This window comes from Vombatus ursinus, unplaced genomic scaffold (assembly GCF_900497805.2).
Source record: "Vombatus ursinus unplaced genomic scaffold, bare-nosed wombat genome assembly UNPS02000582.1, whole genome shotgun sequence".
Lineage (NCBI taxonomy): Eukaryota > Metazoa > Chordata > Mammalia > Diprotodontia > Vombatidae > Vombatus > Vombatus ursinus.
In genome coordinates, this window is record NW_020940360.1 from 22,285,513 (window position 1) to 22,312,980 (window position 27,468).

Below are 27,468 nucleotides of genomic sequence, written 5' to 3' on the forward strand. Positions count from 1 at the left end.
CCCTACCTCCAAGAAGCTTTATAATCTAGAACACTTGGCTTTGCCGTTTACGCCATGGAAACATTCATATCCCATCACAGACATAGTTCTGCTTTACTCCCATTTGCAGAATCAGTGGATCAGTCGAAGCCCCATGCCACAGAGAAGGGTGTACCATTCCATGGCTGCTGTCCAGAGGAAGCTATATGTTCTTGGGGGCAATGACCTGGACTATAATAATGATCGCATCCTTGTGAGACATATAGATTCTTATAACATAGATACAGACCAGTGGACGCGCTGCAATTTCAACCTGTTAACTGGCAAGTATTTTTGATTAGTGAATTTGAAAAATCTAAAACTTTTTGAGACAAGAAGCTGGCTTTGTTTTGAAATACATTTTTTAAAATGATTTTTACCATGTTCCTAAATATCTAACATAAATGGTTTTGATTCTAGTAACTAGAGATATTGTTGTTCACTTTTTTTGGAGGGGGAGGTCTAGTAATTTAAGTCTCAAAGCTATTAAAGCTAGTTAATTTTTCTAAGTGACCTGTATTACTTTTAGAGTTTTTAAGAAAATAATAATAGTAGAGAATTTGCAGTGTAGAAGTTTCCTTTACTGACCTAGATTGACAATTCATTTGTATTTTAAGGTCTTAAGGAGTTGCCTATAGCACTGAGATAAGTAACGTGCCAATGGTCACACAGCTAGCATGTGTCAAAGGTGGGACATCAATCCAGATTCTCTTGACTCTAAGAATGGCTTTCTCTTCAGTATTCCATATTCTCAAGAATAATACCTGCCACTTATTTAGTACTTTTAGATTTACTAAGTTTTTAAATAAAAAAATTTAAAATCTAATTTGATTTATAGGATAACTATATAAAACATTGTTATTCTCATTTTACAAATGAAGAAACTACAACTCTTAGGGATGGTGTGATGTGCCCAAGTTCACACAGCTAATAAGTACTGGAAGAAGCATTTAAATGCAGGTGTTTTCTGACTTTTGGTACAATACTTTTTCCTTATGTGAAGTATCCAACTTGCTTCTTTATGTGGCTAAGAAATGTTCATTCATTTCTTTGCTGTAACAAATACTTTAAATTTTGTAAATGATGCAGCTATGGGGATAGGGGTTCTGAGTTAGTGAACACCTCCCCCCTTCATCCAAAGTGAGCCTTATATTCCTGACAACAATTAAAGTTCCACTAAATTTATTTTTTCCACTTAATCCAACTATCTTCAATAGATAGAATGATCTGGAAAAAGTTATTGCTTTGGTTTTTGTTGTTTCTGTCTTTTGCACTTCTTTATTTAGTGACATGTACAGACAATACCATATTTGCTCTTAAGAAATATACAGTGTTGTAGGTATCAGCATTTTGGGGGATAGTAGCTGTATAGACCCATTTAAAAATTTCTATCCAAGAATGAAGCATTACCATAATGAAAAGCTACATATAATGTCCTAATCATTCTGACGTATCCTTTATTAAGGCATGGAGGGAAGGCGCACGAATAACATAATTTTATATCATCTTCATGGAGTTGAAAGTTTTTTTTCTGTCTTTGCATTATTAAAACTTAGAGGTGGCCCACAAATGTTTTGCAATGAAAAGACAGCTGAATTTTGGAATTTTGGATTCAGAGGACCTGGAATCAGATCTTGTCTGTGCCGCCAGTTAACTATGTGACCTTAAGCAAGTTTTCTCTCCTTCTTTGGGTTTTAATTTCCTTATTTGCAAAATGAAAGCTTTGCACTTAGTGATCTCTAAGGTTCCATCTACTTCTGTTATATCCTATGAGCTCAGCCTTTTAGTCCATTTCTTTTGAATCATTTACAAAATTATAAATCAGGTTCTAGGACTTGGCAGATTGCATTACCTTTTGATGCCTTTTTAAAATGGTGAATTGAAAACCAGGTACCCCAAATGGGCAAACACTCCTAATTCCTGGTGGTGGTGACAGTATTAGTATTCTCCATTCAGAGCACTATTAGTTGGAAGTAGTGTTTAAATGTTTGAGTCCTTATAAAGTCCTTTTTGGACTTTATAAAAAATGATTTCAGAGGCCCAAAAATGCATGTATAGCTTTCTTCTAAGTTACCACAACTGGATCTTAGACTATCTAGTTCCCTAGATCTGTGATTCTGACTGGCTTAGGATATAGTTTATTTATTGCTTCAGCCAATCCTTTGTCAGCCCATCAATAAAATGTGACTATCACATTGTTTCATGTCCTCTACAGAAGAATATGTATCCTTGAGTTATTCTGTCTTTAAAAACAAAACAAAAAAACACTACCAGCACTAAACTAGGACTTAAATTATTTTGATGTGTCAGCGTTTAGGGTTTCCCCAAATTGTTTCCAGATCAACTATTTTCAAAACAATTCAAAAACTGTTGTCTGAATGTGTATATGTATATACACACACACATATTCACACAATGCGCATATATATTAGAATCCTTTTATTTTAATAGGTAATATTCAATATAGACATGTTTTGCAATTCATAGGAATAACTTTTTCACTCAGAGTTCAGTCAGTCAATAAGCATTTTATTAAGTATCTACTACATATCAGGCATTGTGTTAGGTGCTAAAGACACAAAAACTAAAAAAAAAAAAAAGAAGAAATCTCTTCCTTCAAGGAGCTAATGTCTTTGGGGTTAAGAAACATAGACTACAGATTTAAACATTTTCTTCCATTCTCATGTTCAGGAGACGTTCCACATCTCAAAGATGTGACATAAAAATATTAATTGTTCACACTTATGAAGTGCCTTACAGTTTGTATAGTGCTTTCCTTAGTGAAAATATTATTACCATTATTTTATAGAAGAGCTAATACATGGCTGAGCCAGGGCTCAAACTCAGGTCCGCTAATAACAAGCTCTGTTCTTTTCCCTTCATGACTTAGATTAGTACCAATGTAAATTGGTAGCATATATGCTCTTAGTTAGATGGAAGCCCCCCTACTTAAATTAACATTTAATAAATCATTTTACTAATGGTTTGTAGTAATTATTTGCCCCATTTTTTTTACCCTTATATCATCACGCAGATTACTTCTCTGCAGCTTAGTGGGCCCACAATGGTTCTACCCTCTACCTCCCGAGAGGCAGTGATCAGTTGCCACCTGTCTCTCACTGTTTCTGTTAAATCCATCAGCGTAAAGAAATTGCAACTCTCAGTGCCAAAAGGGTTAATTAAAACATGCAGGTGGTGTATTTTACTCCCTCCTTTTTCCTTTTTGCTTTAGGTCAAAATGAATCCGGAGTTGCTGTCCATAATGGAAGAATATATTTAGTTGGTGGCTATTCGATTTGGACAAATGAGCCTCTGGCATGTATCCAGGTGGGTAGTTGAGGTTCCTTTTGAAGTCTCTTCAAGTGGTTCAGAAAGGTTACTTTTTTGCAGTGCTGTTACTAAATGAGGAAAAGCATTGGAGTGAAGAGAGAGGCTGAGAGTATATTTTGTGCCTCTGTGTGTGTGAATGTGTGTGTGTGCTACTCATTCTGCCACTAAGCTGAGCTCTGACTGCATGTTGAAAGTTTTATTTATTAAAAGATTGTGCCCCTGAAAGAAAAAGGGAATGAGCCAGGAATGTGTGTGTGTGTGTGTGTGTGTATATGTATGTATGTATGTGTATGCATGTATATGTATCACTGTGTGTATGTATACATATATGTATGTATATGAATAAGAGAGAGACCCTCACTCCTATTTTAAAACTACAAAAAAAAAGAAAACTATTGTAACAGTTTAAAAACATTCACCCTCCTTCTTTGCATTTGTCATTTTGTTTTCTAAGTATCAGAACTGAAAATAATAGGATTCTTCTTTTTAAGGCTTGTGCATTTCCATTGTTGTTGGCTACAAAGCCTGCTTTACTTTCTGGCAGACGGTTCCCAGAGCTGTTCTGAGCAGCAAGTGGTTTGTCATTGGCCAACCAGTCCCAAAGCAGTGTTGGCACAAGCTGACGTTAGCAGCTCAGGCCCAGCACAGAACTCAGCATGCTTTTGGAAATAGTCCTAGATGCCAATGATTTCCTTAGACAGGACCTGTTTTTTTAAAATGTTTTTGGCCATAGTTTTGTATTTCTAGTTTATATGTTGTCTGACTACATGACACTTTCCTCCCTCTAAACTCAAATACCCTGTTGAAAAGAGAGTGTTTTATTGGAGCAAGGGTGGCAGGGATGCCCAGCACTTGTTGACTTGACTTGAAATCAGGGAACGAAGGAAGAGATTCAGTTCTCCCAGGCATATAAACTATGCTGGAGTCAGTCGGTATCTGCCATGGTACAAGAGATCAGCCCGATGGGAAGCTCCCTGATTGGAGCGTTTATATTCTTTCCTGCACAAATTAGCCATTCTGTTAAGTGCAAGCAATCTGTGTCAGTTGTCTGTGGTTTCCAAGCCTATGAGGAATTGCCATCTGGACATGGTTGGTGAGCTTAGAGGTGCTGCAAAATGAGCTTTCCTGGGAGTTTTTATCCAGCTGATGGGAGACAAGTGCTTGGTTATATTTAGGTGATATTTAATACAGTTGTAGCTTTTTTTCTTCTGAGCAGGGTGTAAGTCTGTTCTCATTCCAGTAAGGCCTTGGTGAGCTCTGGAGAATCTTCTAAGATTTATGTATGTATAACATGTATGCTTTTTGCTTGGGGGTGGGAGGGAGGGAAAGAAGAAGGGATAGTCTTTCACATTTATAAGTATTGGCAAAGTGTTGGGGAGGAAAAGATGTGCAAACCAAGGAGGCATTTTATAACCAACTGTGATTTTTAAGTCAGTTTACAAATTTCCACCTGACCACTGTCCTGATGTAATATCATCCACCATCCACCATTTTCATAAACAGTCAAGGCCTAGAATTCCATCATTCCCTGCCTTGGCCAGCAGGTAAGCCTAGGAGCTGGTTATCTGCCCAGCTGCTATACGTGTTCAACCTTTCCCCACACCTCATATTTTCTTTCTACTTTTCACTCAGGGGTTTATAATATCAATCAGGGATTGATATTATACACACACCACACACACATACATACTCATACATACATACACACATACATACATACATATACATACACACACACACACACACACACACACATATATATACACACACACATACATACATATATACATAAACATATATTACCCTGTAACTTCACTTAGATACCTTGTGATTCTGAATTGTGGGTTGCATATGGGAAAGTTTCCTTCCCTGGCCACCATTCATACCTATTTTACTTAACCCTCCTCCCTCCTATTTCCCTATTCCTCTCTACCTTTATTCCTTAAACATCCTATGGTTAACAGATTATCTTTCATATTAGAAATCTGGCCTCCTTCTAGAAATTACTTTGGATATATTTTGAATTTAATTTTCTATGTACTTATTATTTCCTCTAATAGAATGTGATCTTCTTGAAAGCAGGGATGGTTTGATTTTTGTCTTTGTATCTCTCATACCTAATATAATGCTTGGTATGTAGAATGTGCTTTAAAATGCTAGTTGAGTGGAATTTAATCTAATTTATGCTTGTGTATGTAACTTTTTGGCAATATACTGAAGCCTACTTAACACCAATCTCCATTACCCTTTGGGTGTCATCATACAAGTATCATTCCATGGAGAATATATTTCACAATTCACAGCCATATATCATTCCTAGAAGAATATTGGTGCTAAAGAGATGGGATTTTTTGGTAATAAAAGTTTGAGGTTATTGAAAATGCCACGCAATTTCCCAAATATTTTCTGGCCACCTTTTTTCTTCCTTTTTATTCAGATTTGGGCTAATTCATCGTCCATTTTCAATGTCTGTCCAACATTTATGTAATCATGGACCCACAATCCACTCTATAGGTTGTTCATCCAACTGTATAACAGAAGGCTGGAAAATCGCGTTGTTCCCTTGGATTTTGCTGTGTAGCTAAGTAGACCAAAGTTTCTTGAGTGATTATCTTATTTAGTAGGCTCTGCAGTGTTCCAAGTCTTGATGCAGTTAGTATAGTATTGTCTGGAAACATGAGCATCTGGGAGATAAGTACGATATATATGGGGAATCTCTTTTCATTTTGAGCTCTGTACACAACATCCTTTATGAGACTGGCAAACACCTTTAGTGAGCATACTTCACTATGTTTAATTTTCTCTTGATATTAATAACCTAAAGACTGTTGAACAAGGTTATCTTTTGTTATCTCTCTTTAGGTATCTTTTATTATTTTGTTGTGTACAAGCGATACCCTGTTTTAAGACAGTCTTTAAGGCTGTGTTTAAGAGACCAGGAGTATTGAGTGAAAATGCTTTTCTATAGTTAATAAGAAACAAATACTCTGTATTTGCATTACAAGATCTTGTATTTATACTTTTTTCTCAGTTTTGTGATTGTAAGAAAGTAGTCTCTTGTAGATTAGTTTCTGAGAACTTGACTGTTTCCTTCTCATGCTTTCATCTAGGATTCCCTAAATATTACCTTGCATTTATTTTGTTTGTATTTTGACTATACATAATGTATATAATGTATACACACAGGGTATCCCAAAAGTCTTAGGGCAGTTTAAAGTTTTGGGGGATACTCTGTACAGTTGTCTTCCAGAAAAGTATATAAGTTCTTTGAGGGTAGCAACTGCTTCATGTTTGCCATTGTATCTCTGGTGCCTAGCATAGGGCCTGGGCATGCAGCAGGCACTTAGCAGTTCCTATTGATTGATTGATATGTGTAAAATATTCTTAAAGATTTTAGAGATGTGAAAGTAGATGTGTTGCTTGTTCCTTTGATGGATCTGAGATCTCAGCAGGGTGGGTACCACCTAGACTCTGCAACTCCTGTCCATGTTGTTGTGTAAATCCTCCACAGATGGTTCACCCAAAATGTTGGAGGCCTTCCATTAGATCTCTTGACATTGTGTGGATACCAGTGTTTGTTCCTCTCACTTGTTATGTCACCGGTCCACTTCCTTTTTTTGTCATACATCTCCAATGACACAGGAGTTGGAAAGTCTTGCTATCCTCTACATTTTTTTTATAATAATGCTTATGATATTTTCCTGTTCATTTGGTATCTTCCTGTTTTTTCAGATATCTTGAAAACGGACTTGTGAATTATTTTATCTCCATCATAGACCTCCTCTGTGTAGTCTTGGTCTGATCAAGCTGTTCTTTCCATTTTTATTTTCTTTAGTGCCATTTCAACTTCTGTAGCATATGCTCTGAAGTGACTGTCCTAGCTCCCACTTTCTTTATGAGATGGGGTAATGATTTGCTCACCCTTACGCTTCCTTTATGTAGAGACTAAATATAGTGGGTATACTCTGATAGACGAAGAAAAAATTTGTTCCAGACCTCCTTTCACATTGTTTATATTTTTTAGTTGTTTGTTGTCCTTCAATTTTTATCCTTATGTGCTCTGAGGATCTGACTTGTATTATCTCATCTCACTATCTGTACACTCCTTGCCATTTTTCAAATTGATGGAGTCTATAATATTTTATCATAATTTTCCATAAGACTTTACAAATGGGTTTACCTTCTAAACAAGTGTTTCGCTTGGCAATGAGATCAAGTGTGTGCTGGTTAAGAGCTTCTAGGCACTTTGGTCCTTTTTGTTGTGAGGATTGCTGTCCCTGGGTTAAACTTCCATAGGAAGTAATAGTATTAATGTGTATTCCTTTTATCCATTTCCAATTTATTGGCATCAGTAGCTTGTTTAAGTAGGTCAGATTAAAACTGTTTTAATTACAAAACATCTTACTTTTATTCTAATTTGACATTAAGTTTGACAGACACAGATAACTCTTGTGTTTGTGTGTGTGTGTGTGTGTGTGTGTGTGTGTGTGTGGTTTGGATATGCCCAACGTCCCTCACTGTTCTTGAAGAAAATCATTAATGACATATAGTGGAGAACTAATTAAGAGTAATATAACTATGCCTCTTAAGTTACAATTTTTATAAGCAAGTTTTTTTTTAACTTTTAAAATGTTTATTTTCATAAAAGCAAACAAAACAAAACAAAACCCAAAACATTCCCTCTAGTAGAGAAGCATGTTGTTGACATCTTAACTCCAAGGCCTCCCTGGCTACCCTGCATCTTTACTCACTCTTTTTGCTCCTGGTCAGGGTGTGGATTTTAGAATACTCCTTGCTCCCCATTGCTACTTCCAAGTTCTCCCTCTTCCTCAATCATTCAGCAACCTCTCTTCCTTTCAGGTTCATGCTATTCATATCTCCCACCCCTTCTCTGTAGCTGAGTTCAGAAGAACCTGTATCTTATGTTGCTGAGAAGTACTCATGCTGTCAACCTGAGAGTCATCCTGGATCCCTCACCCTCCATATCCAAGCTGGGGCCAGGGCCTGCCATTCCACCTTTGCAACATCTCTCCAATATGCCCCCTTTTCTCCTCTGACAGTGCTACCACTCTAGTGGTGGCCCTCTTTCCCTTACCTCTTGATTATTGCAATAACTGCTGTTGGGTCTGCTTGCCTCAAGTTCTTCCCCAATCCAATCCATCCTCCATTCAGCCACTAAAGTGATTTTCCTAAAGTGCAAGTCTGATCCTTACTTGATAACCTCCAGTGGCTTACTATTGCCTCCAGGAGCAAATACCAAATGCTTTTTGGCGTTCATAACACCTTCATAACCTAGCCCGTTCCTACCTTCCCAGACTTCTTACACCTTACTCTCCAAAATGTATGCTTTGGTTTGTCGACACTGGCCTCCTGGCTGCCCCACGAACAAGACACTCTCATTTCCAGGCATTTTCTCTGGCTGACTTCATACCTAGAATGCTATCCCTTCTAAACTTCAGCTACTGACTTTACTTGCTTCCTTTAAATCCTAACTGACATTCCTCCTTGTACAGGAAGCCTTTCCTAACCCCTTTTAGTTCCAGTATCTTCTCTCCTTTAATTATTTCCTGTCTATCCTCTTGGTAGCACACTTTGTATGTTTGTTTGCATATTGTCTCCTCTGTTAGATTGCAAGCTCCTCAAGGACAGGGACTGTCTTCTGCCTCTATGTGCTCAGTACAGTGCCTGGCACATAGTCAAGACTTAATAAATATTTACTGATTGATTAAATTACTTTCAAAAAATTGCTTTCATGTAAATTTAGAGATTCTAAAGATATAGCCAAACCTTAGGTCCGTAAGACAGCAGAAAGAGTGCTAGATTTGTAGTCAGGTGACCACTTCTGTGACTCTGGGCCAGTAATTTAGCCTCTTGATTCTCAATTGGCTTACATAGAGATTGAGAGAGCTGGATTAGATAGCCATTAAGTCCCTTCCAAACCTAAATTTCTAATCTTATGATGCTTAATTCTTTCTTCCTCCCAGGTTACTCCCTAACTTTCACTACAACCCAGCAATGGACTAACCAAATTATCTGGTCCAAGAAAACATGTACTTCCACTAGTCTGAGCTATGTGATTTCTCTATTTATCCTTGACCTGTACCAGGCTGCATTCGGTATTCTTTGTCTCAAGAGCAGCTGTGAAAGAGAACACACCTGATATAGTCAACTGTTAGGATTATGGCATGGGACTATTTTTAATGAAACCACAGGACAAATATGTGAAATAAGGGTTTCTGACAGATGTAGAAGTGCTATTGTTTATTTTTATGTGGGTATAACAAATATTTGGCACGAAGCATTGATTCTAATCTACTTTGCCATGTATGAAGAATAACGTACAGGGCAGCAGCTGCATACGTGTGCAAGTGATTAGTTTGCATTTCCAGTGCACCTCTACTGTTCTTCATTTAGTATTATTTCCTTTTGGCTAAGGGACGCTCGCCAAATTGGCAGCACCTTGATGCAGATGCCTTTTTTTTTTTGCCAGCTAATAAGGGAGGGTTTTTTTGGGGGGGAAAAATGCCAACTCTTCCTTTCCTATGCTCACAGATTAAATGTATTACATCTGTTTAACATATGCAGTCTCTGTTGGCCCAGACAGTCAGACAAAGGGTCTCTGGCTGATTACCTTCCTTCAAATGGTATCTTTTCTTTTAACTGTGTATTCTGACATATTTCTGTCTGAGTGGCCTTAAATCCTTCCTCTCCCTTAGAGATGCATTCTGGAGAGATAAATGACAACTACCAGCAAGGGTACTGTGTAAATAAATTGAAGAAAGGTCTCCCTACATTTGTAAAGCCTAGCGCCAAGGTATTAATAGTAGTTTCCTCTCTAAAGGAAGAAAAAAAATGCCAATTGAGGCATGCCAAATCCTGCTGTTGCTTCCATACTTACAAGAGCTCATTTTGCTCCAGATGTGTGACAAAGATTTACTTGGCGTGAGAAGAATGTATTTCTGTATTTATTTTCATGGAAACTTAGATATGTAAAAATCACTTATTTTCTTACAGAGTAATAGATGTACTTAAATCTCTTCCAATTTAATGCCTCCCCTTTGGCTTCAGAGCACTAGCAGACAAGGAAGACAAGGGCACAGTGCCCTGTACACAATTGGTCACCAATACATGTTTGTTTAACAAGGATGACAAGAAGTGAGTTGGGCAAGAACATGACAGTGAGATTACAGGTGTGAAAGACTGGTTTTGGGTAAGGTATGAATTTCACCATTTGACAAAGCAAGAGAATCAGCCTAATTGTGTCAAATAAATATGAGCAGCTACAAATCGTGCGTATATTAGAACTCAGTTGGCTAGAGAAAGATAATGCATGTTGCAAAGTATTATTAAATCTATTATGAACACTTAGTTTCTTACCCTATTTGAAATTCATCTGAAATGCATTTTTTTTTTTCTGGTAGAATTCTGCTTCTCAAGGAATACCTTTCTTCCATCAATAAAATCAAATAAAGTCAGAAAATTCCAAGTTCCACCATCCTATAAGTAATACGAGGAGCCTCAGTATACCCTTTGCTGGTGGCCCTTTGACTAGTTGTTATTTGTACAGTTTATTCCATAATGCAAATACTTCCTAACACTTGAGTCCCATGACGGGCTCAGCAATAGACAAAGCGTATTGTCCTTAGATTTTAAAGACAATGCTCTTGATGTTGATTGGACCTGCTTGTGTGTGGCTAAACAATTCCTAGCCTGTATATCCTGAAGCATTACTGTAGCCTAGTCTTTTGGTTAACAGCCCTGTCTATTACTTTCAGTTGTTTGGCCCGAGCTGATGCATTTTCTTTAAATGAAATCAAAAGCAGACTCTAGTGATCGGCCGCTGAAACCGTGCACCAATCCCTAAGTCTGTATGCTTCAGGTTATACTGCTGAAGGACCTCTTAGTATTTCTTTTCTTCACCTTGTTTACTATGCCCTCCTTGAAGCTCTTTAGGGCAAGGAAGCCAAGTTGGGGTATTCACAACTTGTGACCTGTAATTTTGATTAGGCTGTAGAGCCTCATTATTGTTGAGTAACTCTTGCCCTCAATGTAACATGTCGGTGCCGTGACAAGTCATTTAGGAATTGAATGTTTGCGTTCTTTGATGTATTTCTAGTTTCTCAGCGAAGGCAGAAGTAGCAGAAATTAACACATTTACATGACCTCCGGAGGGATTCTCTGATGCATGTTTATGTCAGAGAAGAGTTCTTAAAATGCCCCTGGTTCAGCCCCAGTCATAGTAGGTTTCAGTTAATGAACATTCCTAACCCATCTATAGTTTAAAGCTTGGTTTTGTCTCTCCTCCCTCCAAAAGTTTCATTTGTATTTACCTGTGGACGCTTCAGAGGCTGAGAGTCAGTTTATATCTTATTGACTACAATTAAGAGAATAGTGGAAAGATATACTCTTTATTTTGTTATGTGTTTGCTGAATTAATTTTTTTATGGGGGATAGGTAGAAGAGCAAAACCTTATCCACTATCATTTATTGCAATGTTATCATGGGTAAAAATATACTACACATGTAACGAGTTTTCATGCATATGCATGGTCCTACCACCTTAGAGGCAGGCAACACAGTAAGTTTTTCTGCATACTTATACATATGTGTATGTGTATACATATACACACATATCTATGTATATGTACATATATACACATCTATTCAATAGAATGCTACATCTGAGTCTAGAATACCTGGGTTCTAATACCATTTTTGACACTTACTAATTTTGTGACCCATGGGCAAAATATTTAACTCCTCTGAGCTGCAGCATTTCTTTAAGAAACGTTAAGTTGGAGAGTCAGGTAATCTGTCATGCCTGTACTGATACAATTCATTGAAGTACTGACCCCTCACTTATAGTAATGCTTTCATATATGCTATCTGCCCTGTGAGGTAAGCAGGGAAGATGACATGGCATCATCGGTGTATTATAGGTTGGAGTGCTGGACTTAGAATTAAGAAAACTTGGCTTCAGATCCCACATCTGATGCTTATTAGGTAAGCAAGTCACTCAGCCTGCCTGCCCAAGCCTCAGTTTCCTCCTCTGTATAATGGGAATAATACCTATAGCATTTACCATAAAGGTTTGTAGTGAAGCTCAAATGAGAAAAGGTTCATTAAGTGTCTTAGAAACCTTGAAGCAGTACATAAATATCAGATCATCATCATTATTATGGAAAGAAAAGCACAGAGAGGTCAAAGTTTCATACAAAGTGTTTCATACATTAATAAGGAAGGGATAGAGCTAAGGCACACGTAGTCTTTGAAATCTGTCCAATTTTCTTTCCACTAGTCTCCTGCCTCTCAGTATGTGTTTGTGTATTTTACCATCAAAAGATGAGGTACAATACAGTGTCTGCAAGTACTGGTTGGTCAGAAATTTGGAGAATCAGAAATCACATTCTGACACCTGAGGGAGGGAATGGGTTCTTGTTGTGTTAAACAAGATTCACTTACCATCTGCAAACTTTGGCAAGTAGGATTTATTCTCTGAGTATTCAAGTGCTTTTCTCTCGGCAGGTTTTGGATGTTAGCAGAGAAGGCAAAGAAGAGGTGTTCTATGGACCAACACTTCCTTTTGCTTCCAATGGAATAGCAGCATGCTTCCTTCCAGCTCCATATTTCACATGTCCTAACCTCCAAACCCTGCAAGTGCCTCATCACAGGATTGGCAATGTCTGAACATCCCAAATGTGCTGTTTCACACAAGTCAAGAGCAGGAGGAAAGAAAAGGAGAAAGTCACTGAAGCTTGACTATTCGATTGACTGTGGGCATTGAGAGTGGAAGGAGTCAGTGCTCAGTGCTTCCTTGTCCTGTTTTATACATCTGTCTTAAATTCAGATACATGGTAGTAAAAAAATAATCATTTTCTAAAACACATTATTGAAAAACTCCTGTCATTTTTTTCTCCTTTATCACATGTCAACATACCATATGGTACATGAATTTTTTTTTAATCATGGTATAGCCCAGTGACAACCTGTTACTTGCCTTTATGTGGCTCCATGTGTCTTAAATACATTCTCCACGTGTCTTCCCCAGCTAGTGTTGTCCAGGATTATACAGTACTATATTAGCTGTGCAAATTTATTTCTTGCTAATGACATCACTGATTCAACAAAATAATGAATCTTTCAGTATTAGACTTTTCACCATTAAAAAAAAACAACAACAAAAAACTATTACCTATCCCCATTCAGTAAAGGCTCTGCATCACAGTATGATAAATTTTTAAATGTCATATTTTATTCAAGGTAATCCAAGAATAACAGAATGGAAAAAAGGCTGGGGGGGGAAGCCAGAAAACTCTGAATTCTTACACTATTTTACTCACTCTGTGACCTTGGGCAGAAAGTATAACCTCTCTCAAATTTTAAGCTTCCTTATTGTTTAAGCAGTGTAATTATCTCCTCTTTCCATGCCAAAAAGGATGTTTTGAAGATGAGACAAGCACTGTGAAGTGTTTTGACTTCTTAAGGAAAAAAAAAATGTACTCCTAAATTACAAGATATCACTGCTGTCTTCAGGATCATGTAACTGAGCACAGGGAATACAGATTCTTTTTATGTTTAAAAATGACCAGATCCAACTTGAAAAGTGTAAAGTACATAGGAAAATGTATACAAATCCCAAAATGAACAGTAGATAGTAATTAGGATGAAGAGAGTTTACTTACTCCATCTATCTCTAACCTTGTACAAATCCTTGCCTCAAGTAATAACTATGAAACATCTCTCATTCAAACTCTGTTCAGTGAAAGATGACATTTAAAAGCTTAAAAAAATTAGTTTGTACTAATTACATACCATGAAGTGCTTTGACATAAATTTGAACCTAGAAAAGGCAGTTCTAAAGAATTTAAAAGTTTTCTTACTTTATTAAAGGTTATGTCAATCTTGAATACTTAGGGGATTCTTCTCCACCCTTTCCATCCATATTTTATTATTAATACTCTTAATAATGAATTGGAAATTTCTTTTCAGACCAGATTTGTATCCTCTTTATTTAAAAAATAAAACAAACACTGCTTTCCACTTTCATAAACCCTACTATTCAAATACCATATTTGATGTATAAATCCAATAGGTGTAAAGAAAGTTTGTTTGATCTAACTATGAGCTAATTTGCCTTTATTGAGTTAAGATTTTACTATGTCCCATTTGTCCCCTATATATTTTAATTGCCCGCTGATCCAAGACTCTTCATTTAATAGTACACTGACATTTTATTCATACTAGTATTTCCTGCACACTCAAGTGAAAGGAGTCATGTATTTAATGAATCAAATCCTCAATAATAGCAATTATTAATTGCTGTCTGTTTCCTAAAAGCCACCAAAGCATTGAAAGAATTTTAAAATAAAAAGTCAGCTCTTGGATATTAATCTTTTAAAAGACATCATATAGTAAAATATCCACTAATTAGAATCTTATTTTGTTGTTGGGGTGGGGAAGAGAGACATGCCATATTTTAGAAAAAAGAACAAATCATGTCAAAAGTACTTATTAAGGTCCTATTATGTGCCAAATACTGATAAGCACTGAACATACAAAGATAGGCAAAAAAAAAAAGTCCCATTTTTTCAAGGAGCTTAGTCTAATAAGAGAACAAGTTTGAGAGTAATGATTTAGTTTTACTGTTGCTCTTTAAAGATAAAAACTCCCAGAACATCTCTTTGAGCTCTAGACAATGAGAGTGATTTACATCATCCCCAGTCGTCAAAGAGATTCAGAGATACCTTACTAAAGGTGAAATATCATTTCAGAGGAAATCTGAGCAAGATTCAAAACAAAACAAAAATATAAGAGGCAAGAAACAGAAAGGAGCTTGGAGTTAGCCTTCATTAACCAGAAATTCAATACATCACAACATTAGCACGGTTCCCAAGAATTCTAGCTAAATGAGACTTTCTTCTAAGTGCAATGCAGCATGTGACTCCTTCCCTCCCATCTCAGGCCCAAGTCCCAGCAGATTTACTGGAGGGAAAACGGGAATATCAGTTTGCATTTTCTAACATTGTTTCAAATGATATAGGGGTATAGAAGATGAGGAGACAAGCTTGTGTAGCAAAAGGAAACTAATGTAGGATAATGGACAATTACAAATGATGACAGACAAGAATCCTTACATATCACCAAAACAAACGCAAAAAAACTTTGTTAATCTATGTATGTCAGTTTAAGGATTTAAACTTGATTCATATTAAAGATCTTTAGATACTTATTGATAGTTTTTTTTTTCTGCTATAGGCTTCTGGCTAAACAAGATGACAAAGTGCATTCACATTCTTCTATTTAAATCCAAAAATTTCTGAAATTCATAATGTTGCTTCACCCCAAATGACTAATAAAGATTAACCAATTGGAAGGAACCTTTAAAATGGCAAGTTTGGGCTATGTGACCATTGTTATGAAACCAAATTCCTCTGAAATGGACCAGATATGTATTTTCCATTGGAGGGCATTATTAATCTTAAACTTTTTCATCTCCATAGCTTCCATTTTTGCATTAAAATAAAAGAAAAATATAAAATTTGCAAAATCCTAGGGATTAAATTATGTAAATATTAAGCCTATAACTTCTCATGCATTATACATGAACTTCCTTCTCATTTCAACTATTCTGTGGTGTTGCAATTTTTTGCTTAACATCTGAATTGAAATGAAGCCAGCACAAGGTCAGCATCCAGCATCGTGTTTGGGAGGTCAAGAGACAGAAAAGTCTGTGTCGTTGTAATCAGTGCAGCATGCACGTGGTTGAGAGACCTCAGACACCTGGACACACTTTATTTCTGAATATTTTCTTCCAAGTTCAACCTCGTGAATAAAAGTTCTTTCCATTGTTTGGTCATTTGTTCATTTGTTTGTTGGTCCATTTGTTCATTCCTCCCTCTGCCCTCTGTTTCCCTCCTTCATTGTGTTTATTTCTCAACTACTGCAATAACTAGGCAACTATCAAGCTACCTTTGCCTTAAACTTCACTTAAACAATATGAAGAGTTGGTGATTGAAGTTACTGTAGTTAAGGCCCAGTCCAGCTTTCATTTATCATTGTGTTCAAAATTTATCACGGAAAGCTGACTAGGAAACAACTTAAAAGTAACAAGCATTCTGCAGACAAAGTTTTCTTACATATACACATTTGCAATGTATACATTTGGTTGTCCAAGATCTTCTGCCAAAGCACAATTCATAAAGATAAAACTAGGAATAGCTGTAGTCATAACAAACCTTTTTATTAAAAAGAAACCATTCCTACTTTTGACCTTTTATTTAGGATCTGATCCGTATGTTACCAATTGGATTATTAGGTTCTGATTCTTTCAGATTCATCATTCTCCCCAGAACGGTTCTGAACAGGGATATATCCTTTTGGTGGGGGTGACTCTTATATGTCACTTGCCTTGTGGACATTTGCTCTTTAAACATGGAGTCTGTGGCTATAGATTTTGGGGAAATCATATTTCCAAGAAAATGAAGTTCTTCCCATTGCAATAAATAACAAAAAAGAAAAAGTGAGAAGTGGAATTAGTGGAAGTTAACCAATTGTGATCTGTTAAAAATGCTATGTGTGAGCAGGAAAGAGAAAGTGCACATGCACAATTCTTCAGAAGCAAAGCACTTTTGAACAGTTAAGTAAACAAGAATTTATTAAGCACCTACTATGTACCAGGCACTGTGACCACCTGGGGCTACAAGGAACAGCTTAAAGAACAGGTCAAAATTGGAATATGATGTAGAAGGGAACCCTCTATTCTAATATAACCCATTCATCTATTCTTTCCTGCCCAAGAAGAAAAAGTTATACCCCAAAAGAAACAAGATGTGTCACAAAAAAAACCAAATGTTCAAGAAGGAATTTAATTAAACATTGGATTGAATGTTGACCATCCTGTCTTAGTAAAGAAGGATTTTTTTCAAGGAGGCACAGGCTGCCACAACTTTTATCAAATTATTTGTTTTTTTTTTAATGGAAGTTTCTTAATTAGATGCTAATTAACATAGACCCTGAACCATAACTAAATCTGGATGTCTAATAAAATTCTGCTATTCATTCATTACACTGATGTGCTTGGCTCATGTTTTATACTCTCTATTTATATTATCATTAGAACTTATGTGGCTGAAATTTTCACCTGAATATATCAATACCTAAAGATGTATCTTATATTTATGCATACATAGCACCATAAGACCAGATTCTATAGTCCTTGAATTCTTTCTAACTCATAATCCTGTTGAAGAGATACCATTTCGCCGAACAATATAAAGAGAATTTTATAGCTAATTCATTTCCTACCTGGTAAGAGTTAGGGTATAAGATGGTATATAAAGATTTTCGTATTCCTCATGATTGATTTCATATGTACTGCTTTTTTACAGACTCCTTCATATATGTTCATTCATTTTTAATTTCCTATGTACCCTTATCTAATATGCAGAAACAGAAAGGGAGACTCAAAAAGTGGCTTTTGCTAGAAAATTAAAAGGGAGCTACATAAAGCATTGTACCTGGAGTCAAGAAAACCCAAGTTTAAATCCTCCCTCAGAGACTTAGAACCTTTGGCCCTTCAGAGGGAATTAATCTCTTTAATATCCTCCTCTGTAAAATGAGAGGATTGGTTTAATGGTATCTTCCAACTCTAAATGTATGATCCTAAGATTCTTCCCCTACTTTTTCTTCAGGGGTCATGTTTACTAGCTAAGGTTAGCCCTCTGTGGGGCAGGTAGGTGGCACAGTGGATAGAGACCTAGGCCTGGAGTCAAGAATCCACGGAGACTGGCCTCAGCCACTTCCTAGCCATGTAACTCTGGGCAGGTCACTTAACTCCTGTGTGCCTCAGTTTCCTCATCTGTAAAATGGGAATAATAATAATAGCACATATCCCAGGTTGTTGATCAAACAAGATAATAATTATGAAGCATTTAGCACAGTGCCTTGGCATAATAAATGCTATATAAAAGTTAGTTTCTATTATTCTTATTATTTTGCATATGTTGACTTTTTCTAGTTAATTCCAATTTTTTAAAGGTAATTTCAAGTGTATTTGTTTTTCCTAGTTTTCATAAGGAGGGTTGGTTTGTTGATTTCTAATGATGGGGGATTCGTTCCAACCACCATAGCTCAGATTGTTATGGTAGCAAAAGCTCTCAGATTTGGAAGATTTGAAAAAGGAATATCCTGAGTTGATTTTAATGGAAGGCCCTGGACCTCAGAATTTTGAAAGGAAGAATTTTAAATAATTATTTTGTTTTTAAATACCAAGCAGCTCAATTTACTTGAAATTAATTAGTAGAGTTGAATTAGTGAGGAATAGCTTCTGTTGAACCTTCCAAATGGAGTATAGCCCTGATTGAATTGCTCTGATGTCAGGGATTGTGTCACAGAATATCTAAAAGTATCTTGGAGATCACCTATTCCAACATTCTTTAGAGAGGCGGTGGATAAAAAACTGTACCTGAGCCAACAAGAACTGGGTTCAAATCCTTCCTCAGCCACTTACTAGTTATGTCACCCTAACCAAGCTTAACCTTTGTGCCTCAGGCTCCTCATCTGTTAAAACAAAGGGGCTGGATTGGATGGCCCCCTCTAGCTCTAAAGTTATGATTCCATCTTACAGATGAATAAACATATCCAAGGAAATACACTAACTTGTCCAGAGATGACAAAGCTAGTGACATAGCCAAACCACTTCTTTGTATTTTTAACAATGCCTACCTCAATTCTGGGGAGGTAACATTTCATAACTATCTGCTAAGATATATTAGACAGCTTTAATCTTAAAGAATCTGGTTCAGTGTCTGAAATAGCAAAGAAAGATTACCAGCAAATTTATTACTCGGATACTATTTACGGTTCCATTGTATAGCATCTCCCCCCCCCAAAAAAAAATCCATTTTTGCTACATGGCATTAGCTGGCAAGATCCATAAAAATTCAAAGTAATTAAATAATAAACATGATAAGAAAATAAAAATGGAGGTGGCTGACCTGAGCTAGTAAAATGTGAATATCTTATATTCAATCTCTTTGCTTTAATTTGGCTTTTGTGCATTAATTAATACCTGTCAAGAAATGATCATGTTTGAATTTCCATTAAAGTTTCTGTGAAAGGCCCTCTAAGGGTATAGAGCTGTGCTTGGTGTGGAGGGGAAAACAAACAAGTACAATGAAAGAGAACACTGGATTTGGAGACACAAGCCCCGAGTTTAAAGTCACAAAACTACACTGGGCCTCAGTTTCTTCATCTGTCAAATAAGGGAGCTAGACTAGACAACATCTAAGATGTCAAGATCTTATGGCTGTTCTCCAAGAGCAGATAATTTTAGTTGGGGGTAATGTGGTAAGTATTTGCCAAGTCCTATCATTTTGCCTTTTGTAACATCTCTTATATAAGCTCCCTTCTCTAATTATTTCATGCCAGGTATAGGTTAGACTTCCTACCTCAAATCTCTTACCCCTCTAGTCTATCCTATTCTAAGTTAATTCCAAATCCAACCATGTCACCATCCTCCTCATGCCCCTCATTTGATCAATTTCAGTAGTTCCCTATTGCTTCTAGGATCAAATATAGAATCCTCTGTTTGGTTTCTAAAACCAGTTAGCCAATTAGGCTAACAGATATCTAGAAAAAATTTCCAACAACTAGAGCCATCCGAAAGTTGAATGGGTTGCCTTGTGAGGTGATGAGTCCCCACTCCTAGGAAGTCTACTAGGAAAGGATGATGGGTAATTGCTTATTGGGTATGGTATAGTAAAAATTCCTTAGGTTATATACCTAAGGCTGGACTAGATGGCTGTTTAGGTCTCTGCCAACTCTCAAATTCTATGATCCTATAAAATACAGCTGGAATACCATCAAGATTTTTTTCAAGAAGGGTAGGGGTAGCCTGGTGACATTTGAAAAGATAGTGGAACTGGTTCAATATGATAGTAATTTTCCTGGCTACAGGCATTTGCTACAATGTACATGCACATAGATCTATGGTTTTAATATAAAGAGGTACTTTAATATTTCATCATAGTGTGGCTATAACCTTCTGTTCCCAAAACATAAGGTGGAGGCACAAGTTCTTGTAGATCTCACTTACAAAATAAAAAGTCTTTTTGAATGTGGGTCTAGTTAGATATTCTGCATTGCCCATCTGAAGACTGGCCTGATTTTATGTGGAGGGCTTATTGCCAGAAAGTTAGCCACCAGATCATACAATTATGCTGCCACAGCTACTCAAGACCTATCCTCCAAGGCAGGAGGGGGTTGTAGTTTCAGTGGTAGAGGATAGGTTCAAAAAGAGAAATAAAAGATCAGAGTATCAAAATAATGATATATTTCAAGAATATCTATGTATAATTTATATACATATCCATGTAAAAGCAAAGAAACAGACTAAAATACACAAAATAAAGAGATTCAATAACAACTCTTTATATCCCTTAAATTCATAGTGATACTTCTTCCACAGCAAGATCCTCAAACCAAAGATGCCATTCCTGTAAACCTTTTAAAGACAAACCTCCTCAAATGACCTGAAATCCTCTCAGGTGTTGAAACTCAGTTTACAGTATAACCCAGGTTCAATAAGTCACTTTCATAATGGGAAAAAAAAAAGTTGCACACTCTAATCTATTAAGGAGCACAAAGATGCTTTAATTAAATTAGCCAAAGTAATGACAGCAGCTTACAACAGCCTAGATGCTTCTTTGGATTTGGTGAACCATAAAAGTGAGTGCGTGCGTGTGTGTGTGTGTGTGTGTGTGTGTGTGTGTGTGTGTGTGTATACACACATATGTATAGGGGTCCAGGGTATTACTAGCTTGCTACTCTGGATAAACTTTATTGTTAGGGTTTCTTCGGTTTCTTCTTAAGCATGAAATATTTCAAACAGGAAAAAAAAAAGCCCATAGGCTGATTTGTTGTCCTATAACTAATAACAGAATTTTTAGTCCAAGAATCTCAAATTGTAATTTATAGATTAAGTATTTTCCTTGGTAAAGCACTAGATTCATGATAAGATTACAGACTCTGGGGATAAACAAAATAAGTTATTATGGAATTACCAAATAAGGCCTGTGACAAAAAAAAAAAAAAGGAAAATTAATGAGATCATTCAATCCAGACCAATAGCTGATTAGATGGATATGTAATGTAGTAGAAAGAATGCAGGATATGAAGGCAAAAGACCTGAATTCAAATTCTCCCCCAGACATTAACTATCTATGTGACAATGACCGAGTCCCTTAACCTCTTTCAACCCTGGTTTCTGTATCAGTAAAATGTGGATAATAATAACACCTATTTCAGCGGGCCATTTAAATATCAAGTGAGATAGCATAATTTGAATGCTAGCTATTATTATTCTTGTTATTAATATACAATGCATATTACCCTATCTCCAGTGAGGATTGAGTAAATATGGGGCATGTTATGCCCCAGATGTAACAGGAATAAGACCATTCTTGTGATGAGTTTTATTAAACCAACCTGTATGTTGTAAGAGCAACACCTCTCAATAGCTCTCAGGGAAAAACATAAACCCACCCCTCAGCCTAGTATCTGATTTGTTATCGTACTAATTTCTTATGTCCAGTTCAAAGGCAAAGAATTACATTCTGATTCTGCCTCATGAATTCCCATGGATACAGAAACTAATTTACTAATGAAGTAGCTCTGAGCCCCCACACTGGTATACTAAAAACTGGAAAAACCTATTTTCCCATAAATATTCTCTTCTGCCTTGAACCCTGGTCTCATAAACCATAGATAAACATCAATTACTAGCCACACAATTTATTAACAGTAATCCATAATACAAAAATGTAAATGAATATTTCAGCAATTTATATAATAAAGGTCAAAACCAGAAACAACTTAACTATTGGCCACAACTATTGACTCCTTGGTCTGATGATTCAGTTTCAGGATATCTCCTTCATGGAATAAGATGTAAACTCAGTTCTTTCAAAATCTCTCTCATGGACTCTTCTAAAAGTAGACAGTTAATTCATTCAGTTGCATCTCTCAGAAGATAATAGTCTGAATCTTCTCAGGAAAAAAAGTTCTCTTAATCCTCTCAGTGAGTTCTCAAGTGAGAATACATCCTCCTTCAGTCATGACAGTTGGCTGTCATCCCCCTTCCCCTGCCCCCATCACGATTTTACTCCATTTCTTAAATAAAATAACAATAACCAAAGTCTCCACATGGGGTGGGGTGGCTATATAAGCTGGAGTTACATAAATAAAAGGACAAATGGTGATATTACAGATTTTGATAATACTGTGAGAATACAGTAACACTAGTTGCTGAGGAAACAAATACACTCCCTGAAGACTTGTATGACTCTCTTTTAGTGTGAACCTGAATAAAGACCCCAGAGACAATTTTCTCAAATCCCTTCCTGTGTGCTAATCTTAAAATAGCTAGATTTTCTGAAACATGCTATCTGCAATTCTTGATTATTCAGGTCTGAGTATGCAGATTATGGATTAGCCCTGGTCCTAGTTTCTCCCCCTCCTCCAAAGCTGTTGCCTGATTTCTGGTCACATTGAGCACTTAATCAATGTGTGTTGATTGGTTGATCATGACCAATAAAAAGGGACTGGCTATGGAATTCAGAGGGATGAGGGCTGAAATGAAAGGCAAAAAGGTTTTATCTTAACAAATAAGGATTATCTACTCATTTAATTTTATACAGCTATCTTCTCTTTCTAGCTGAAAATTAGTTGTACTTGATGACCCTGACAGGAGAAAAAAAAGACCTCTATTGTTGGCACTAAAAGGCAGGGCAAGGTAGCCTGAAATTTCTCAGTACTTAGCATACCTAAACACAAGTTAAAAAAGAACTCCAAGAAAATTTACCCTCAAACTTTGCATTATTTTTGTGGCAAATATTCTACAGTGAACCAAAAATGATCACCTACCCACCTACCCTGGCATACAGCAAGTTTAATAAATGCTTGCTGCTTGATTGGCTTCGATGTAGCAGTGTACCTATAATTTCATGAGGGGTATAAAATAATCTCTATTAGAAAATGGCTCTATTTCATTTCCCTAACTTGAAAACTCTTCAAAGCACTTACTGAAAGCTTTACCTAGTCAACCAATTCCCACTTTCTTAGTGATGTGCTTTATGGAAATGTAGAGTTATATGAAAAAAATCCTAGAAAACAGATTTTTATTTTTAACACATCATTAGAAGATTATCCAGCTCATAAAAGTAGGAGTTTGGAAAGTGCAAATGGTATATTGTGGCTTTAAATAGCAACAATATGTTGAAGTCCCCAAAGACAAGTGCAAGTCACATAAAAAACACACTAAGTGTTTTCATTTTGCAGTTTCAGCCTCTCCTCTTGACCTGGTTGTCCTAGGAAGGATAAAAGTCGACTATAGGCTTCCCTGTTAAGAACAAAAATAAACAAAATATATTATGCACCTTCCTATTCTACTTAGAGTACCTACAAATTGAGACCCTGTGAAAAATGAAGTATAAGCAGTAGGTACAGGATAAACAATGACTCCTTTCAAATCCATATTTACTGTTTTGTTATAATTAAGGCCAGTGGAACTATCGAAGGCATTCTGGTTTGGCTTAGAGCGGCCCTTAATGAAATCTGAGTTACAAAGTGGCCTGTAAAATTTCATTAATCTACTTAAATAATATGGCACTGAAGAGTCAGGGGATTTAAATAGGTAATGACATTCATCATTTAATTCTTATTAAGTGGATAATAAAGGTATGAAAATCATATGGCAAATTTTTGATATAACAAGCACAAATAGTAAAGGGAGGATAAACTAGAGGATTTTTATAATGATCTCTATATATACACACACTCCATGTTCTTCTCTACCATCTTAGATAAGAAAACTTCATTAGTTTATAATTGTTTTTAAAAGATCATTCCAGGAATAAGACTTATTTCAAATGCTCCAGTGAACTAGTAGTTATTGCTGCTATATTATAAGGTAATTCCTCCTGAAAGAAGCTTTTAAATAAGCAATATTTTCTTTCACCTCTAACTTTACTTAAAAAAAAAATTAAACAATTAAAGACAGAGTAACTACTTACAGATTTTTCATTTGGCTTATAAAATTCCTTCATAAAGTTTGAGTTACAAATTAGTATGTAAAATTAGAATGATGGAATCACAGATCTTGGGTTGGAAGGGTACTTAGAGGTCACCTAGTCCAACCTCCTAACTTAACAGATTTAAGAGACAAGGAAACTGAGGCCTAATGACTTCAGTTAAATGACTTAAATGACTTGCCCAAAAGGACACTGAGAGCCAAGTAGCACAGGCAGGTAACAAACCTTTAATGGCAAACTATTCCAGTATCTTTGTCAAGAAAACCCAAAAATGGGGTCATGAAGAGTCAGACACAACCAAAATGACTCAACAAAAAAGTTTAAGGGCCAGACACTGTCCAAAGTGCTGGAGATACAGAGAAAGTTGAAAACAAAGTCTCTGCCCTCAAGGAACTCACATTCTAATAAAGAAGATAAATATGCAAATAGCTAAGTACATACAAGATATTATTCAATTATTGTTATTGTTCAATTGTTTCAGTCACGTTCAATTCTTTGTGACCAGATTTTGGGTTTTCTTGACAAAGATACTGGCTGGAGTGGTTTGCCAATTTTTTCTCTAGCTCATTTGATAGATGAGGAAACTGAGGCAAACAGGATTAAATGACTTGCTCAGGGTTACACAGCTAGTAAGCATCTGAAGTTGGATTTGAACTCAGATCTTCCTGACTTCAGGCCCACTGCTCTATCCACGGAGCCACATAGCTGCCCTAATGCACAGTGTAAATGGAAGGTGATCTTAGAGGGAAGGCATTATTAGTAGGAGTGAAGGGTGTGATTGTATATTTGAGCTGAGACTTGAAGGAAGCCAGGGAAACCAGCAGTTGGAGGTGAAGGTTTGAACCAACTCGCTAGACTCTAGGATATGCTGCCTTTTTTATTGCAACATGATCCAATTAAATATATTGCTGTTATTTAACATTGTTAAGAACAAATTCAATGGTGGTGTTCAATAGGCCAAAGTCATTTTGAGTTGAAAATTGTTAGGGATATGCTTGTATGTGTGTACAACACAGTTGCTGTAACTATAAACGAGGTGACATTTTTAAAAAAACAAACATTTGGATGAATACATACGCACACCAGGTGTAGAGTCAGAGGGCCTGGGTTCTTTTAACTTGCTACTTGTACGACCATGGGCAAATCACTTAACCTCCCTAGGCCTTAGTTTCCTCCTCAATAAAACTGTGTGTGTTTATGTGTGGGGAAGTTTGGAATATATGACCTTTAAGCTCTCTTTCAACTCTAATGTGAAGATACTGATAAGCTTTTCAAAGTATCAATGTAGGCAGCTAGCCATGTATGTCTAATACTCTGTGAACAAATACTCAAAATATTGACAATCTACCTTCAGAGTCAGCTAGGCAGGTAAGTAAGAAAGCTAATCTTATTGCTGACTCCTCCACTCCACCTTTTCCATGAGATGACTTAGTCACTGACCCTTTGGACTTCGTGTCAAATGACCTGGTTATTTAAAACTCAAATCTAACTTCAAAGGATACTGATTTGCCATTGATAGAGCTAGATACTGTATAAGAATGTAACACTATAGGCTCTAAAGGTAATTCCAAAAAAGGACTTCCAAAGATGTTCTAAGTAATAGTAGCATCATATAATAAGTGTGTAGTTTCCAAATGTACTCATTTTGAAACAGATGACACTCATTTGGAAGTCTAATTTTTGGTAGTTATGTTAAAAAAAATAAATCTCACTGCTTTATGCATGCTTAAATTGATAAAACTTTCATAACTCAAAAGATTCTGTTCAATACAACAATTTATAAGCACTACTGTACAAATTTATACTCTAGAAACTTGTTTCTTCCAAAATGAATGTGTCTTTTATTATCATTGTCCCAAAGACAAAAATAAAATTATAAAACATACCTTTTTGCAATATTTCTGCCAAGGCCTTGTTTAAGCTCAGAGTCCTTTAGGCACTGAGTGAGTGTGGGAATCAAACTGGTAACAATCTGTTGGTCTAATTCTGCCACAATTTCTAAGATGTTATAGACTTGTTGCTCATATATCATACCATAGTCCTGGACAAACTGTCTATAAAAGAAAACGGAATATTTAGGATTATCTCTGGTGCTATTCTTCAGTCCAGTTTCTGCTTGCCAATGCACTGTAATCTGAACATATTAGGAAGATCACTTCTAGATGGAGATTCTAAGAATTTTACTAGAAATATACTTCTTAAGAGAAGCACAGATTATTTTTATCCTCACTGAAGTGCAATTGTATATATGGGAGCAGCAAAAAAAAAATGCCTTATTCTGGTATAGGTGAGAATTAGAGGGAAAAAAATTTTCCACTGATCCTTAAAAATTCCCATTGTTTCCTGTTCCCTCTCCCCCAAATGAATGGGGTGGGGAGGAGGGGGAAATCAGCTTTGAAATTTTTCTCCTGGGCTTTCATGTTTATGATTAAAGACTACGTCAAAAATTCATCATCTGTATAAGGGAGATGATATTTGCGTGGCCTAGCTTATAGGGTTGTTGAGAAGACAGCATTTTGTAAACTGAAAAGTAACATAAATACATAAGGTGTGGTGAAACTGAACTCCAGATAATTATAATCACCAATCTTAGTCCTGGAAACCAGATGAAAAAACATATCTCCCTCCTAGACCATGGGTGTGAAATGTTACATACACTGTGAGATACAGCTGATAAGGTCAGTTGTTTTTCTTCACTGTCCTTGTTACAAGAGAAGGCTCAGTGGGTGGAGAAAGAGGGGGACAGGTATATATTTGGAAATGACAGCAATGCAAAAAACAAAAAACATCAAACTTTTAAAAAATATGAATTCTTAACCTGTGTCCAATAGATTGAGAAGGAAAGAAAAATGGAGTTTTCTGTGTGCTCCCATTAAAATATCTACAGTAAACAGAGTTCCAGAGATTCCTATTTTTGATCCTGAGGGTCCTATTTACAAAGCTCCTAAAGTCTGTGCACCTGTCATCATGAATGCAACACCCCCCCCCCACCCCCAGCTCCCTCCTAACCCATGTCAGCATCTCTTCTCTA

The 27,468-nt window shown here is 36.4% G+C and overlaps 2 protein-coding genes across 4 annotated transcripts in view; one reads left to right on the forward strand and one right to left on the reverse strand.

The window, feature by feature from the left end:
- KLHL32 (kelch like family member 32) overlaps positions 1–13,164 on the forward strand; it is a 294,695-nt gene extending 281,531 nt beyond the window's left edge. For both annotated transcript variants that reach the window (XM_027855902.1, XM_027855910.1), the window contains 3 exons: positions 110–302; positions 3,251–3,345; positions 12,874–13,164. In XM_027855902.1, the coding sequence (XP_027711703.1) occupies positions 110–302; positions 3,251–3,345; positions 12,874–13,035 (450 nt within the window). In that variant the 3' untranslated portion in view covers positions 13,036–13,164. The remainder of the gene's footprint in view (positions 1–109; positions 303–3,250; positions 3,346–12,873) is intronic.
- An 8,949-nt stretch (positions 13,165–22,113) lies between these two features.
- MMS22L (MMS22 like, DNA repair protein) overlaps positions 22,114–27,468 on the reverse strand; it is a 160,122-nt gene continuing 154,767 nt past the window's right edge. For both annotated transcript variants that reach the window (XM_027856873.1, XM_027856865.1), the window contains exons 23-24: positions 26,324–26,491; positions 22,114–23,746 (exon numbers count right to left, since the gene is read on the reverse strand). In XM_027856873.1, coding sequence (XP_027712674.1) covers positions 23,665–23,746; positions 26,324–26,491 — 250 coding nt within the window. In that variant the 3' untranslated portion in view covers positions 22,114–23,664. The remainder of the gene's footprint in view (positions 23,747–26,323; positions 26,492–27,468) is intronic.